Below are 16,253 nucleotides of genomic sequence, written 5' to 3'. Positions count from 1 at the left end.
GATTGTTCCGGTTTTCGAACGTTCTTTGGAAGCTGAACATCTGGCATGGCTTCCAATTGGCTGCAGGAAGCTCCTGCAGCCAATCAGAAGTTGTGCCTTGACTTCTGATTGGCTGCAGGAAGTTCCTGCAGCCAATCAAAAGCCGAGCCTTGGTTCTCAAACTATTTCAGGAGTTGAATGGACTCTTGGAACGGATTAAGTTTGGGAACCAAGGTTCCACTGTGCAAGAAAAGAGGCAAAATACAAACTCTTCCTTCAAATGCTGGTACATAAGACAAGGGAAATGTCACTCGGGCAACTATTAAAGAAAACAATTGAACCCAATGGGGAAGTACTACAGAATGTATTGGGCTGGGAGAAAGCAGCAATTTCATCATTGGTAATGTAATGCTTGTGTCTGACATACACGCAGAGAGGGAACCACAGAACCCCAGAGAAACAGAAAATAAGACCCACAAAACTGCGTCATTCACTTGTGATCGGCTCTCCTTCCCCATGACTTGCGGTCGCCCCTTTGTGGGACAGGAAGGGGAGGGGCAGGAGATGCTTGGGGAGGGGCTGTGCTTCTCTAAGCAGCTTTTGATAAAAACTGAAGAAAGGCAATGGTGCATCAGCTTTTGTTTTCCAGAAAGACCATGCGCTAGCGTGGCATGTTTGGTCAGGCTATCTCTTCAATGCAAATGGGGTAGGGGAAGATTGGGGGATAGACGTAAACATATATATTTCTATTTTATTTTTAAAGATACCTATAAAAATAGTTAGCTGTTGATGCACCACTTGGCCATTTCCAGCTCTATACAGTGGTACCTCGGGTTACAAACACCTCAGGTTACAAACACTTTGGGTTACAAACTCCACTAACCCGGAAGTAGTACCTCGGGTTACAAACTTTGCCCCAGGACGAGAACGGAAATTGTGTGGCGGCGGCAGCAGGAGGACCCATTAGTGAAAGCGTGCCTCAGGTTAAGAACGGTTTCGGGTTAAGTACGGATCTCCAGAATGAATTAAGTTCGTAGCGCAAGGTACCACTGTAATTCAATGATTCTTAGGAATAACTTTGAAATCAATAGTTACCTGTTCTCCTCAGGATGGGTTTTCTCCTCCAGACACACAGATGCAATACATGGGTACCTCAGGTTAAGAACTTAATTCGTTCCAGAGGTCCGTACTTAACCTGACACTGTTCTTAACCTGAAGCACCACTTTAGCTAATGGGGCCTCCTGCTGCTGCCGTGCCGCCGGAGCCAGATTTCTGTTCTCATCCTGAACAAAGTTCTTAACCTGAAGCACTATTTCTGGGTTAGCGGAGTCTGTAACCTGAAGCGTATGTCACCTGAGGTACCACTGTACCAGAATACTCTGGAATTTCCTCGATGACTTTCAGGAATTTATCTCCATGTTCCTGATAAACAGAGGTTTATGGGACTGCAAGCAGGCCAGGCACTCATTTCACACAGGAATTTGTAACCTTTTGAACTTTGCCCCCTTCCCACACCCTTCTCCTATTTCCCTGTACATACCTCTGTGACTGGAATGTTAGAAAAGATAGGTTTCAGCCCATTCAGGCAGTTTTGCATATCACCATGCCTCACTATCATTATTAGTCGTATCATTACCAGCAGTGCCCGCAGGACTAAGATGCTGTCAGATAAGGAATTCCTTTGCTGATTTCCCCCTCTGGCTGCCATTCTAAGACTCGGAGTAACTGCATTTGGGCACAGCGTATTATTATGCGTTTTAAGAGGAAACGTGGAAATTCCTTTTTACTCCTCTCTCTTTCCCTTCCTCTCCTAAATATGGCTTTGGACTCGAACAAAGCCTCACATCTCCCTGGCCCTTTTGGGTTGCTGTTGGGTTGAGAATGAGATCGTTGTTAGCAAACGAAACAAACTGGAGGATGTGCAAGCTTACAGAGTTTAGCTAACATGCTGCCCACCCACCCACCTCTCTGACACACACCCCTCCAAATCCAGACCAATAAAAGTGCAAAAATAGCACAGATCTCTTCAGCATGGTCCTTCTGTGCCAGAATGGAGAGACAGCAGCAACCACAAGCTCCTATTCAGCCCAGGCTTCCCCTTTCCACATGAAATATACTCAGAGTCGCAAAGCGATTTCATGCTCTTTATTCAGCTCATAGTGGTGAGGAGGAATGAATGAATGTCCCCTCAAAGTATCTGTTTTATATACATTATTTACACAATGGGCTGCACATGATTGGCTAATTCTGGAATTCTACTGTAAGCCAATCAGGTTGTGGATTCACTTATATCTGGAGCATGATTGGGTGGTTCCTGCCAACCAATCATACTGCTGCATTGTTCTAGGACCAATCAGACTGCTGCATTCTGAATCCTATTGTTCTAGGACCAATCAGACTGCTGCAATTTGGATCCTATTGTTCTAGGACCAATCAGACTGCTGCAGTTTGGATCCTATTCAACTCAGTACATAACACCACACAGGCTTGTTTGTTCTCCCCCATCTCTCCAAGTCCTCCACATTTCTCCCCTGTGTCTGAGTGCCTTCTCTGCAGATTGACCCTAGGAGCCAATTCTCAGTAGCCGATTCTCCTCTTTTCACTCTGTTCGGTTCCAATCAGCACAAAGGGTGAGAAGACATCTTCTCAGTGGCTGAGGAGCTCCACTTCCATGCTGATCCTGGATGTGGGGACCAGGATGGAAACTGGCTGCTCTCTTCTGTGCCACAGATTCCTCCCACTTCCCTTCACTGGATTGCCAATGGTCTGTTGGCGTGCTGAAGCGCATGTCAGTAGCTGCAATGCATGGATCCCTTGTTGGCTCAAGAGGTGCATATTAAATGTTGAAGAGCTACAGGGTTAATATTATATGAATGCACTTTGTATATGCACCCAGCAATGGAGTGGGGGGGGGGGAAGCTCTTTGTTGTGGGGGCACTTGTTCCCCTGGCACCATCCTTGCAGAGAGGTCTTTTGCCTGGCGAATGTCCCAAGCAGTGATGCTGTCACAGGAGTCTTCTTGGACCATAATATAATAATAATAACAATAATTTATTACTTATATCCCGCCCATCTGGCTGAGTTTCCCCAGCCCAGGGGTCTGCAACCTTTAAGACAAAAAGAGCCACTTGGACCCGTTTCCGAAGGGAAAAAAAACCTGGGAGCCGCAAAACCATTGTGACATTTAAAGCATGCGCGCCGCTGCCCTCCAATCTGACAGTGGGTGGGAAGGTGACGACGGGACGGTGCGTGACTAATGCACGCACTGCCCCCATGCAACGTCACAGCCAGTACAGCGCTCGACACAGTGGGGAGTGTCGGGGCACACAATGCACCTCCTCCCCTCGCTAGTATCCGCCCCGGAGCTGCGGCAAAGGTGTAAAAGAGCCACATGCGGCTCCGGAGCCACAGGTTGCAGACCCCTGCCCCAGCCACTCTGGGTGGCTCCCAATCGAGTGTTAAAAACAATACAGCATTAAATATTAAAAACTTCCCTGAACAGGGCTGCCTTCAGATGTCTTTTAAAAATAAGATAGCTGCTTATTTCTTTGACATCTGATGGGAGGGCATTCCACAGGACGGGTGCCACTACCGAGAAGGCCCTCTGTCTGGTTCCCTGTAACCTCACTTCTCTAACAGCTAGAAGGCCCTCGGAGCTGGACCTCAGTGTCCGGGCTGAACAATGGGGCTGGAGATGCTCCTTCAGGTATACAGGCCCGAGGCTGTTTAGGGCTTTAAAGGTCAGCACCAACACTTTGAATTGTGCTTGGAAACGTACTGGGAGCCAGTGTATGGTCTCGGCGGCCACTCCCAGTCACCAGTCTAGCTGCTGCATTCTGGATTAATTGCAGTTTCTGGGTCACCTTCAAAGGTAGCCCCATGTAGAGCGCATTGCAGTAGTCCAAGCAGGAGATAACTAGAGCATGCACCATGCCTGAGCCTCGAGGGTTCTTTTTCCTGATTTGTTCTTGGGTGTCTCTGTATCAAAAGCCTTTTTTAAGCCCCCAAAAATCCCAAGTGGAGTTACAGATGTGCCAAACCAGTGACGGCAGCACTGGGAAAGAACGTGTTTCCACTTTCTGTGCATACGGGAAAGGCATCCCCAAGAACCCATGGCATTGTGCTGGGGAAGTTAGCCAGCGCCTCCAGGGATGCTCTTAATGACAAACAACTTGGCCTTTCTCCAGATCTTCCTGGCCCTGAGGAAGTCCAGGTGATGGCTGTACCAGGCCTGGGTCTCAGAGTGATGTGGAAGCCCAGTGCAAGCACTCGGTGGCTCCAGCCTGAGGAGTATGTGGTGGAATGGAGAGAAGAGATCTCCAGCAACCCCGCCGGACAGTTGCTGAACTGGACACGGAGCCCCAGGGGCAGCAGCAACGCCCTGTTGAGAGGTGAGGAGTGTGGGAGAGCTCTAAGGGGGGGGGGATGGACTCCCAAGCCAAAGTAAATGTGTTGTTAGTGGTGTGAAATGCAGTTAGCAGACTTTTTGTGATATAGATAGCAGTGTTGAGGGAAGCAGGCTTCCGGTTCCGGTCTGCCTTAATGGAGGCAGCTCCCACAACAGCGAGAGATTGTTGGCAAAGGAAAAACAAGGATATCAGTTTTGGCACTGTGGGGGGGGGGGGGAAGAGGCAGATTGGTCCTCTCTTCCCCCTGCCACAGTCCCAACAGAAATGCTCTCTTCAGAGGATGCTCTTTGGTCTTCACACATGGACTCTGGCGGAGACTTCCCTTAAATTGCAAATAGCATCTTTTGGGGGTACTTTTTTTTTTGTCACAACCATGGCTGGGAGATAGTTACTCTTCCACGTACTCCCACCCAGCCCCACAAGGTCTCTCAGGGCTTTCCCACGCTTGGGTGTTCACCTAACCAAAAACATGCGAGTCCTCTTTGGGTGTGGAGACAGCTAGTGGCCCTCCTCTGGATAATCACGTGGGGTGCGTGGAGTGAAAAGAGACAGGCAACAAACCCCAGATAATGTCTGGCGCCACATGGTCTCTGTGCTTGCAGAAAGAGGCTTGTCCAGCTTGTACCTCCTCAGGTGGCCTGACGTTGCTTTTGCTCCCCACTTCTCAGATAACTTCAGAGCAAAGGTGCCCTACCTTGTCTGCGTCTATGCTGTGTATGCTCATGGGAGCAGTGCTTCGGTCCCTGTGCGAGCCTACTTCAAGGAAGGAGGTAATCTTGATGGGCAAAGGGAATGTGGAGGTTGGCAGTGGGGTGAGGAACAAGGTAGAAACTATCCCTCCTGGTGTACTGGTTTTCTTTTGGCAAGGAAGAGGGGTGGTTTTTAGCTTTCTGGTGTGAGATCCTCTGCCTGTAATCTTGAAATAGGGCAGTCATCTTGTTTCTGCTCACTCTTCATATGTCGACCTTGCTGTTGTTCCAGCTTGTAGAAAGGGGAGCTTGCTATTGACTTGGGTCTCCCTTAGTCACAATCCCAGCTGTTGTAAGAAGATTCCCTTCAAAAGTGTATGGAGCTGCTTATTAATGTAAATAATAATAATAATAATAATAATAATAATAATAATAATAATAATAATTTCCCCAGCCACTCTGAGCGACTCCCAACAGAATATTAAAAACACAATAAAACATCAAACATAAAAAAATTCCCTAAACAGGGTTTATTTCCTTGACATTTGATGGGAGGGCATTCCACAGGACGGGTGCCACTACCGAGAAGGCCCTCTGCCTGGTTCCCTGTAACCTCGCTTCTTGCAGTGAGGGAACCACCAGAAGGCCCTCGGAGCTGGACCTCAGTGTCCGGGCTGAACCATGGGGGTGGAGACGCTTCTTCAGGTATACTCAAAATATAATTCTCAAAAGCACATCTGTTTGCAAAGGAAGCTTTGTCACCAGCTGTATATTCTTTGCCACGTAAAGCTGAATTTTAACAGGACCACCAGATTTGTTTAAAAAACATCATTTTTCATTTTACCTCAAACACCAATTAGAGAAAGGATAAAGCTTACTTAGTCTGGATGGCATGTAAAATAATTAGTGCGAGATTTTAATTCTCTCTCCCCCCCCACTTTATTTATTTCTTTTTTTCTCCCCCCCCCCCACCTTTAAAGCAACGTAGGCCAAAAAATGAAAGCCTTTCTTCAACAGATAAGACCAAGCTTTCCTCTTTACTCATTTTAGCCTGTTATATACTGATTTATTTTACTAATCATTGTTAAGATTTATAGGGAAGTGGATGTTCCCCAGATTTCCTGTGCGTTGTGCAGAGGTTCACCCATAGTAAGGCACTTTCATTGAGGATTATGGCAGAATGGAGTGTCTTCCATTTGCCTTCCTTACATCACCTGAAAATGAAACCACCGCTTGTACCACGGTCTCCTGCCATTCTCTTTAACTGACAGGCCGTCCTCCTTCCTTCTCCTATTATTATTATTATTATTATTATTATTATTATTATTATTATATAATCAAATACATATTACATGTTAATTAGCATAAGGTTTCAACATTATACATAACATATAGTGTATTTAATTACAAATTCCCCACACCTAACCCTATACCCAAATACCAAAGAGACTTCCTTCACCCACGTGCATGATATCACACTCATTTCTCGAAATTCTAATATTGCGTTCATTTTTATTCATCCCAATAATCATTCACCTATTAGAAGTATCAGTTCTTAACTTAATGGCTTCAGTCAATACTTATCCAGAGGTTTCTGTTACAATGGTTTTGTACGATATATTTTTCAAGACATTCCCATTCCTCCTCCTTCCTTCTCCTTTCTAGCACCAACAGCTGCTCCCCAGGCACTGCAGGACAGAAGCATTTCACCTACAGCCTCTCTCATCTCCTGGGGGGAAATTCTGCTGGGAGATCGCAATGGACACATCACCCACTACACGCTTTACCTGGGACATCCCACTTTACGGAACGCCAAGGCAAACAGGACCAGTGAGTGACGCCCGAGACCAAGAGGCAATTCTCAAGTTTGCGGGGAGGGAGGGGCTGGGCCCAAGACCCTCTGAGTTGCCGACACGGAGGTCTTCCTTGCAGCTGCCTACATGGATTGCATCTGGAATCTGCAACCCCTGGATCTCGGGGTTGAAAGATGCATTGAGTGGACCAAGGAAACCAAACAAGGTCCCACTACTGTGCAGCATGCGGGTTGCACTAGTCACAGACTGCTATGCCAGTGTGACATCTGGTGCACATGCATTGGGGCTGGGCATGATTGATTCCATGTCTGCGCATGGGATTGACCTTGTGTGTAGCCATAGGGCTTTTACCATAGAAATACAAGGATGGAGTTACAGATGGGTGGGGTATAAATAATAAAATCATTATTAACTCAGTGGAGCATAAGGGTCATTATCTGCTTTCAGTTTCAGTTCAGTAAGGCGCTGTGGTCTAACCCACTGAGCCTCTTGGGCTTGCCGATTGGAAGGTCAGCGGTTCGAATCCCCGCGATGGGTTGAGCTCCCGTTGCCCTGTCCCAGCTCCTGCCAACCTAGCAGTTCGAAAGCATGCCAGTGCAAGTAGATAAATAGGTACCACTGTGGCGGGAAGGTAAATGGTGTTTCTGTGCGCTCTGGCTTCCATCACGGTGTCCCGTTGCGCCAGAAGCGGTTTAGTCATGCTGGCCACATGACCTGGAAAGCTGTCTGTGGACAAAGGCCGTCTCCCTTGGCCTGAAAGCGAGATGAGCACCACACCACATAGTCTCCTTTGACTGGACTTAACCACCCAGGGGTCCTTTACCTTTTAACTTCAGTTCAGTAACAGTTCCGTACCAGAATTTCATGTCGTGTTGGACTTCAGTTTCTTCCTAGCAGTCTGATGTCAATGTGCTCTCATTATGGTCCCCATCTCTTCTCCCACCCACCCCAGCCAAAACATTGAGATTCTGGTGTAGTAAACTCTTGGATGGTGGGTGCAAAATGCCCCCCGCCTATGCTCAGATTATCCACCCCTTTCCTAGTTGCAGTTGGTGCTGCAGAGAGGAGCTACAGTCTCTCGGACCTGACGCCTGGGACTTCCTACCAGCTCTGCATGACGGGATCCACCTCAGCTGGGGAAGGTGTGCCCAGTCCTGTGCATCACTTCCACACTCCAGGTAGGAGAGGCTTCTAGGACTTCTGTTGCTTGGACCAAGCGAAACCTACTTGGCATGTGCAAAGGCTATGCAACAGCTCACTAAACCCAGCAGCCGGAGCCATCTTGAAATGCCTTGATAGGGAAATATCAAACTTTGGGACAAGATCAGGCCTCGTCAGCAAGAGGTCTTGGGGAAGTCCCGATTTTTGCGCAAAGACCTTTCTGGCATCTGCAAAGGTGCACATGCACAGCCACAGCCATGGGAGATTCTTCTGGTGGAGTCAGGGGCCAGCTAATGCCATGGGCCGGGGCAGGTTTCCCCCATGGCTCAGGGCTTTCTCCAAGAGAAGCTTTCTTTCTACTTTGTTCCATTGGTCTGAATGGCGGCCGTCTAGTCAACAAGCAAAGCAGCTCACACAGTATGTTCTGGTTTGACTCTGAACAGTCTGTGCCCAGTGAGGGTCATCTGAGTTTTATCCCCATGATCTCCTGCAGATTCCCATTGGCAGACCCTCCTAGCAGTCCTCCTGGTTCTGGGATTCCTGCTTTTCGTGGCCTTCCTTGTGGTGCTGGTTAATTACAGAAGGTGAGTAATAAAAGGCAGAGTTGTGGTGGGGAGGCAGGCTGGCCCGTGCGACATCATGCCCAGCCTCTGTGGCTACTTACCTCCCCTCCCCATCTCCCCCTCATTCATTGTATACATACAATTGTGTATCATCTGACCCGTCTACTGCAATTATTAAGTTTGCAGATGACATCACCATAATGGGTTTAATAACAGGTGGAGACGAATCAGCATATAGAAGGGAGGTCCAAAAAATATCTACACGGTGCCTAGGGAACAACTTGCAACTTAATATCAGCAAGACAAAGGAGATGGTGTTGGACTTTCGGAGGAAGAGAGGAGAACTAGCCCCGCTGTACATCGGGGAGGGCTGTGTGGAGAGAGTCTCTTCCTTTAAATTCCTAGGAGTTTATCTCAGTGAAGACCTTACTTGGAAAATAAATACAACCCAGGTGGTTAAGAAAGCCCAACAGAGACTCCATCTCCTCAGAGTATTGCAGAAGAATGATGTCAATCAACATTTGATGATCTCCTTCTACCGGTCCACAATAGAAAGTGTCCTTTCATACTGCATCACGGTGTAGTACGCTGGTTTGACATCAACTGATAGGAAGTGCCTACAGAGGGTGGTGAATACAGCACAAGATATTATGGGCTGTCCCGTGAATCCGCTGGATGAAATAGTGGAAGAACGTTGCCTCAGGAGAGTGAGGAAAATTCTCAGGGATGATTCACACCCTGGCCAGCACTTTCTTGATCTCCTGCCCTCAGGCAGAAGATATAGAAGCATGATTAGTCGCACCAACAGGGGAAAGAACAGCTTCTATCCGTGGGCTGTTAGGCTGCTGAATGAACAGATAACAACAGGGCCACTGACTTTCGGGTTTGGTGGGTGGGTGTCAGTAAACGAGGGGAATTAATTTTGACTAAGAGAGCTGAGTGGGGGGTGCTCGTGTAATCTCACTGTATACAAGTTGTACAAGTGACAATGAAGTATTTCAATTTCAATTTGCAGCCCCATGTGAAAACTCTTGTCGATGTCTCTCCTCCGCAGGGTCCTTGACTTCTGCCATAAGATCCTGCCTCCGTGGTGCTGGGAGAAGATTCCAGACCCAGGGCACAGTGATGTTACCTCGAGGATTGATGAGCACCACGCTGCCCCTGGCATGGTAGGAAGTCATTGGGTTAAAAAAAACACAACCCAGATATGTACTGTCTCTGTTTGTGGTGGGAGCAGATCGGAAGGATCTGGTTTCTGGAGAGAACTAGCCATCCCAGTTGCCTCGTCCTCTTCACTTGCTGAGCGGACCCAAAAAGAACTTGTGCCAGATTTTAAGGACTGATCAACCCATCTTCTAACAGACAATAACTGATGATATATTTGAATAAATGTGCTTATCTGGGACGCTCTCCCCGGGGAGGTTCACCTGGCGCCATTATATATATTTTAGGCGCCAGGTTGAAAACATGTTAGAAGACATCTGAAGGCTGCCCTGTACAGTGGTACCTCTGGTTAAGAACTTAATTCGTTCTGGAGGTCCGTTCTTAACCTGAAACTGTTCTTAACCTGAGGTACCACTTTAGCTAATGGGGCCTCCCGCTGCCACCGCGCCACCACTGCGTGATTTTTGTTCTCATCCTGAAGCAAAGTTCTTAACCTGAGGTACTATTTCTGGGTTAGCTGAGTCTGTAACTTAAAGTGTCTGTAACCTGAAGCGCCTGTAACCTGAGGTACCACTGAACAGGGAAGTTTTAAATGTGTGACGTTTTACTGTGGTTTTATAATTTGCAGGAAGCTGCCCAGAATGGCTGGGGCAACCAAGCCAGATAGGAGGCAAATAAATTATGGTTATTGCATTTGTTTTGCAGGATGCCCTAAGCCAATGCCCAGTCAAGTTCCCAGAAGAGCTAGACATTGTTGAGATTAAGGAACCAGCCCCAGAGCAGACCACGCCCCTTGCCCCAGTGGAGTTCTCTGGCTATGAGAAGCGATTCATGCCCACTTTGGAGGAGCTGCAGAGGCTGGCTTGAGAAGAGACCAATGGGAGAGTGGGGACCTGAAGCTTATTCCTACAGCCTCTGATCTCTGGCTGGACCATGGTCAGCAACCTATGCTCCCACATTTGTTCTTCAGCCTTGGACATACTGTAGGAAAAGTGCCCTGCCAATTTCTTTGGCTATCAGAGCATCTCTTATGCCATGGATCAAAGGGCAGAACTGTCGGTTACAGACCCAGGTGCTCTAACCGGTGCTTGTGGCCTCAAAACAGCCACAGAGAGATTCCTGGGAAGGAGGAAGCACAATGAAGTTGTGGACTGAGCCTGGATCTTCCTCAAGGCTCCTGGTGTTAAGCTGTTACTACTTGGCTCGGTCTTTCTGTTGTCTCAGCTGTTTGATCTCCACCTGGATGCTGGAGCCTATTGGTGTTTCGCAACTTTCTGACTAGTTGCAGGACCTTAGCCAGACCTAGCAGAGTAAACGTAGAGTTCACGAAAGCAATTGGCAACTGGCTGCAGACAGGATGGACGAAGCAGGAACCAGGAACTTGTAGTTATAGGTGTTTATTATTTACAGTGGACTATTTACAGGAACAGAACAGAACACGGATCTTTGACTTGCTCTCTCTTACACGACTCACAACTCTCAACCTCACTCACTGACGCTGAACTCTGAACTCTGAACTAACACATTCCAGTTAGTAGGCCATAAATCATCATTCCCGTGAGAGAGCTTGACCAATCATGGAGCTGTCTCCATGCCTCTGTATCACCAGGCAGACTTACTCCTTCACATTGCCTTGGCTGTCGGCCAAACCCTAATTGACTCTGTGTGTGAAGCTGAACGTATTCAGATTCCCAACAGAGCCATGGTGTCAGTGGGGGGGGGGGTTGGTTCTTCCTTCCTTAAGCAGAGGCATCGTTCATCTCTTTGGGGGCCAGTAGCTCAGAAGCACAAAGCAGGGGTATAGGAAGGGGGCAGGGGGAGGCAGTCCACCCCAGATGTAATCTGTGAGGAGGGTGACAAAAAGGCACACCATGGGGGGCATGCCCTGCTGCCCCTGTGTGCGGTAGATGCCCCCTCCCACAGCTTGCCCCGCCCCCGGGTGCACGGCATGACCGCTGCTTCAGGTGCCCATGCAAGGGCTAACTGGACAAGGGTTACACTGGTCGGTTTAGAAGCCAGTAGGTTGTTTGGGGAGAAGTCTTTGGGGCCACCACAAATCACACTTCTTGGTTGTTGGGTGACCAGATGGTCCCCAACTCCTACCTTGGGACCGAGGAGAGGGGAGGAGTTGGCCCTCCGGAATCCTTTTTGCCCAGCCTGGCAGGCTTGAGCTTCCTATAGGGACAGAGTCAAGACAACAGATCCCCGGGAGGGGGCAAACACCCCCCCCCCCGATTCCCGAACTTATTTTGCATCCAGAGGTGCACGCTCTCCAGGACGCAGTGAGTGGATCTGAGCTGGATCCGTACTTTAGATGTGGGTGAGAAAGAAAGATGAAGTAAGAGGAGTTTGCTTTGTTTTGCCATGGGAACAGAGGGTGCCAGCATGGAGTAAGGCAGCGAGAAGGGATTTGGGTAGGTGGGCAGGGAAATGGGAGAGCGGGGGCCTCGGCCTTCGTATTCCCAGCGACTCCGCTGTGCCGAAGACCGGGCGCTCTTTCCGGCGCTGGGCAGGGTCTCCAAACCATGTGCAACCCAGCAAGCGGGGCGCGTTTAGGGTGATGATGCCTCTCTGCCTTTCTTTGGCTGTGAACCCATTTAAACCACACACACCCCAAGAATGCTGAGAGGTGTCTCTCCCAAGCCTACCCCGAGCCATCGATTGGGGGGGGGTGCTGACAAAAGAAATTCCGCACCAGCTACCACCTTACCTTGTTACGCCTCTGGCGCAAAGCACACACTTTTTGTGCAGAAGGTTCCTGATTCAATCGCCATCATTTCCGGGCAGGACTGGGAATGTCCCTTCTGAAACCCCAGAGAGGCACTGCAGATTATACAGAGCTAGATGGGCCAGTGGTCTGATTCAGCATAAAACAGCTTCCTGTGTTGTCCTATCAGTGTATTCAGCTGCTTCTAGACCCAAACCCCACACAGCTGTAGCCCCAAGGCAGCAGAATGCCAAAGTGCCAAAGAGGAAGAAATGCTGCTTGCTTCTGGGAAGGGCTATACATCTCTCACCTTTGGATGGGGCCTGGTTCCTGTGCCCAAGTGTAACTGTTACTTCTGACCTTTTGTTGGGGTTTTGTTTTTTTTTAAAAAAACACGTTTTGGTGGTTTTGTTTTTTTTAAGATTTGCTTTTTATATCATTGGTTTGGTTTTGTGTCTTTTAAGCTGCTTTGGAAGTTTTCCCTCTTGGAAAGCAGCAGTTCATTAAAAAGGAGCCTTGTGCTTAAGGCAGTGGGGTTAGGAAACACACCTGAGAGGTGCTCCCTGATCAATAAAGACAATTAAAAAGAGAAAAAGAGAGAGGTGCTCCCAGGATGGATAAAGCAGAGGTGGAGATTGAATTGGGGTGGCCTCCCTGTGCATGCAATGGACAGGTGTATTTCACACTTGATGGAAACACAGCTAAGACAACTTGCAGCCACCTGGAAGATGTCTATGCAAGATGGTGTCATTACCAATAAAGGTATGGAGAAAGAGAAGCCTGCAGTTACACCCCACCTGTCACATGGTGCTTCTGTAAGACAGTCGCATACTTTCTTGTAGTAACTTTTGGCAGATCCGGTTCAAGTTTAAAAGGTGCAACAACTCCCTTGCCCCCACCAGGGGGCAGGAAAGCTCAGGGTGCTCTGGATACTGACAAGTTACAGCTGCTTTATCAAGTTTTTATTTGGGGGGTGGGGTATGTTTGGTTTGGTTTTTAAAATAAAAATGTCTCCCTCTCTTCCCCCCCAAGCCACTGGATTCCTATTTCATTGCTTGTCTTGTGTATTCTGCAATGACCCCCCTTTCCAAATCTGTGTGTGATTTCTCGCAGCCTTGCATGCCTCCGATTACAAATGGCAGCCATTTCCTTTGCCACCCATTGAAGGATTGATCAGAAGGGAATTGGCCCAGGTTCCCCAGTGCAGGCAGAGTTGGGGCTGCAGCCTCTGACTCTTCTAGGGCCCACCTTTGGGCAGCTGCATGAAGTCCCCTCTTCCCTTGAGAGCAGCTCCCCTTCCCTGCCCTCCTGTCTCCCTTGTAGAAAATGCTGTGGATATGAAAGAGGCAGCTTCTTTCTGTTCAGGAGGTGGGTCTTATCTGAGCATCCCTTAGTTATGTGTGTGACAGATGCTTTTGTACACCCACTTGCTGCTACCTGCATGGTCAAGACAGCTTAGAGCCCACTGAGCACAGTTGTATTTGGTTGTGTTTCCTACCTACAACTTTTAGTGTGCGGATTTTTGTATCTGACACACATTTCTCCATTTTGAGGTCTGTTTCCCTGCAAGCCATGTAGAATTAAACATCTTCATCCCCCTGCCAAAAGAGCCACTATCCTTCACTTGCCTTGGCCATGGGCTTTTGCTGTGTGTTTGTACCACAGTTTGCAGTGGTACGGGTGGCGCTGTGGTTTAAACCAGAGCCTAGGACTTGCCGATCAGAAGGTCAGCGGTTCGAATCCCCACAACGGGGTGAGCTCCTGTTGCTCTGTCCCTGCTCCTGCCAACCTAGCAGTTCAAAAGCACCTCAAGGTGCAAGTAGATAAATAGGTACCACTCCAGCGGGAAAGTAAACAGTGTTTCCGTGTGCTGCTCTGGTTTGCCAGAAGCGGCTTAGTCATGCTGGCCACATGTCCCGGAAGCTGTCCCTCGGCCAATAAAGTGAGATGAGCGCCGCAACCCCAGAGTCGGCCACGACTGGAACTAATGGTCAGGGGTCCCTTTACCTTTACCTTGCAGTGGTAAATATGATGATGCTTCAAGCAGAGAGGGATGCTCAGCTCTCCCCCGGCTGTTGTATGTTTACAGTCAAATCTCTTTTTCACGCTTTTATACATCAGCTGTATATGCCTTGCATTTAGTTATAGTGGAATTCACCCTGATCCTTTCCGAGTTCCTTTCCTGGCTTACCGGATAGAGGATGGGGCAATGGTGCGGCTGTGCTTCGAAGGTCTCTACCCCACAGCCATCAGTTTTACGGCTATTTCATAATCATGGATGCCACACAAAGAACCTCTGGTACTGTAATGGGTAGGAGTGCCATTTGTGCCTGAAATCCCAACACCAGCACAACATCATTTTCAAACTACAATTCCCAGAATGCCTTTGCAATTGACATAATGCCTGGCTTGCCCCGTATGTCCTGATGTGACCATTTGACCAGCTATCGATCAGAGGTATTCCAGCAGCCTCAATACTTGTGAAGATGATCTGCTTTGTAGACATAACTCCCCCCCCCCCCCCCCCGTGAAAGGACTCTCCCTTTAGTGCTGCCATCCGTAAGAGCTCGGGCAAAAAGTCGCTCCTTGCCTCCACACTTGTACTGGTTTATGGAGAGGGTGGTAGAAAGCAAAATTATTAACAATAAAATATCGGCAGTTGTCTTCCTTTGGAACGTGGTGTTCCAAGCAACGGCTTTCGTAGTGTTTCACAGTCGGGCAGTAAGAAGAAGGGCGTGGTATGGGATTGGGAGCCAGGGTTCTCCTTTCCCCAATAGTGTTTACTCTAGACCAGGGATGGCCAACTCCCAAGAGACTGCGATCTACTCACAGAGTTAAAGACTGGCAGTGATCTATCCCCTTTTTTTGGGTTCAGGTCAAAGTTGTTGAGCGTTTTTTGGGGGTTCATGCTGAGCTTTTTTTAGGGGAACCAAACTTTTTGAGCTCTTTTGGTGGGAGCCAGTGATCTGCCAGTGATCTACCACAAACGTCCAGTGATCTACCGGTAGATCACGATCTGCCTGTTGGACGTGCCTGACCTAGATAAACGACACTTCTTCTGCTTTCTGAACTGCCCGTGAGAAAACAGCGCGGCTCAATCCTTTGGTTGAAATAAAATCATATTGCTTGTTTTCCGGGGCTGGCAAGGCCATTGAGCGCTCTGCTTCACTGGGCACCGAACAAAGGCTTCACCCGATCAACTGAAATCTGGCCTCATACTAGGGCTGCCTTTGGTGCCAGCACAAAGACAGGCACATTACATGAAATCTGCAGGATTTGTCCTGGACAAATAACTCCAGGAGTAGAAACCTAAGCCTGAATAAGGCAACAGGAAAACCCACTAGAAGAACTCTGGGTGCTCTGATCCTTGCACTGATTCTACAACAGAAGCTTGGGTGTTCTTGAGACCAAGGTGAGTGGCCCAGGAGTGGACCCAGCTGGCAACTCACTGGCCTGGCTGTGGGTGTCGTAGGGACAGGCTCACTTACCTGCATGCCTCTCTTAGTAGAACAGAAGCACTTCCTCTGTGGTTGGGGAGGTTGCATATGCATTGCGTGGCACCATCTCCTGTTGGCACACCTGCCCCAAAGCTTTGCCCCACCACAGCTGCCCTCCCTACAGGTGCTGCTTAACATGGAAACACCAAGCCTTTGCCATGAGTCTGTGGCCCAACATCACCTTGGCAGCTTTTCCTCGACTCCTAGATATGGAAGGGAGCTTGGGGGTCACCAAGTCCAATCCTCAACACAAAACAAGGATCTTGCAA

At 48.6% G+C, this 16,253-nt stretch overlaps 1 protein-coding gene across 1 annotated transcript in view; it reads left to right on the top strand.

The window, feature by feature from the left end:
• The window catches only part of IL27RA (interleukin 27 receptor subunit alpha), a 28,942-nt gene extending 18,287 nt beyond the window's left edge, over positions 1 to 10,655 (top strand). Inside the window, exons 9-15 of the mRNA XM_077921563.1 lie at positions 4,168 to 4,371; positions 5,058 to 5,159; positions 6,744 to 6,908; positions 7,936 to 8,070; positions 8,547 to 8,637; positions 9,671 to 9,785; positions 10,486 to 10,655. Of these exons, the coding sequence (XP_077777689.1) occupies positions 4,168 to 4,371; positions 5,058 to 5,159; positions 6,744 to 6,908; positions 7,936 to 8,070; positions 8,547 to 8,637; positions 9,671 to 9,785; positions 10,486 to 10,647 (974 nt within the window). The 3' untranslated portion in view covers positions 10,648 to 10,655. The remainder of the gene's footprint in view (positions 1 to 4,167; positions 4,372 to 5,057; positions 5,160 to 6,743; positions 6,909 to 7,935; positions 8,071 to 8,546; positions 8,638 to 9,670; positions 9,786 to 10,485) is intronic.
• The last annotated feature ends 5,598 nt before the right edge of the window (positions 10,656 to 16,253 follow it).

This window comes from Podarcis muralis, chromosome 17 (genome assembly GCF_964188315.1).
Source record: "Podarcis muralis chromosome 17, rPodMur119.hap1.1, whole genome shotgun sequence".
Lineage (NCBI taxonomy): Eukaryota > Metazoa > Chordata > Lepidosauria > Squamata > Lacertidae > Podarcis > Podarcis muralis.
The sequence above is the reverse complement of the archived record's forward strand: the minus strand, read 5'-3'. Positions and strand labels throughout refer to the sequence as shown.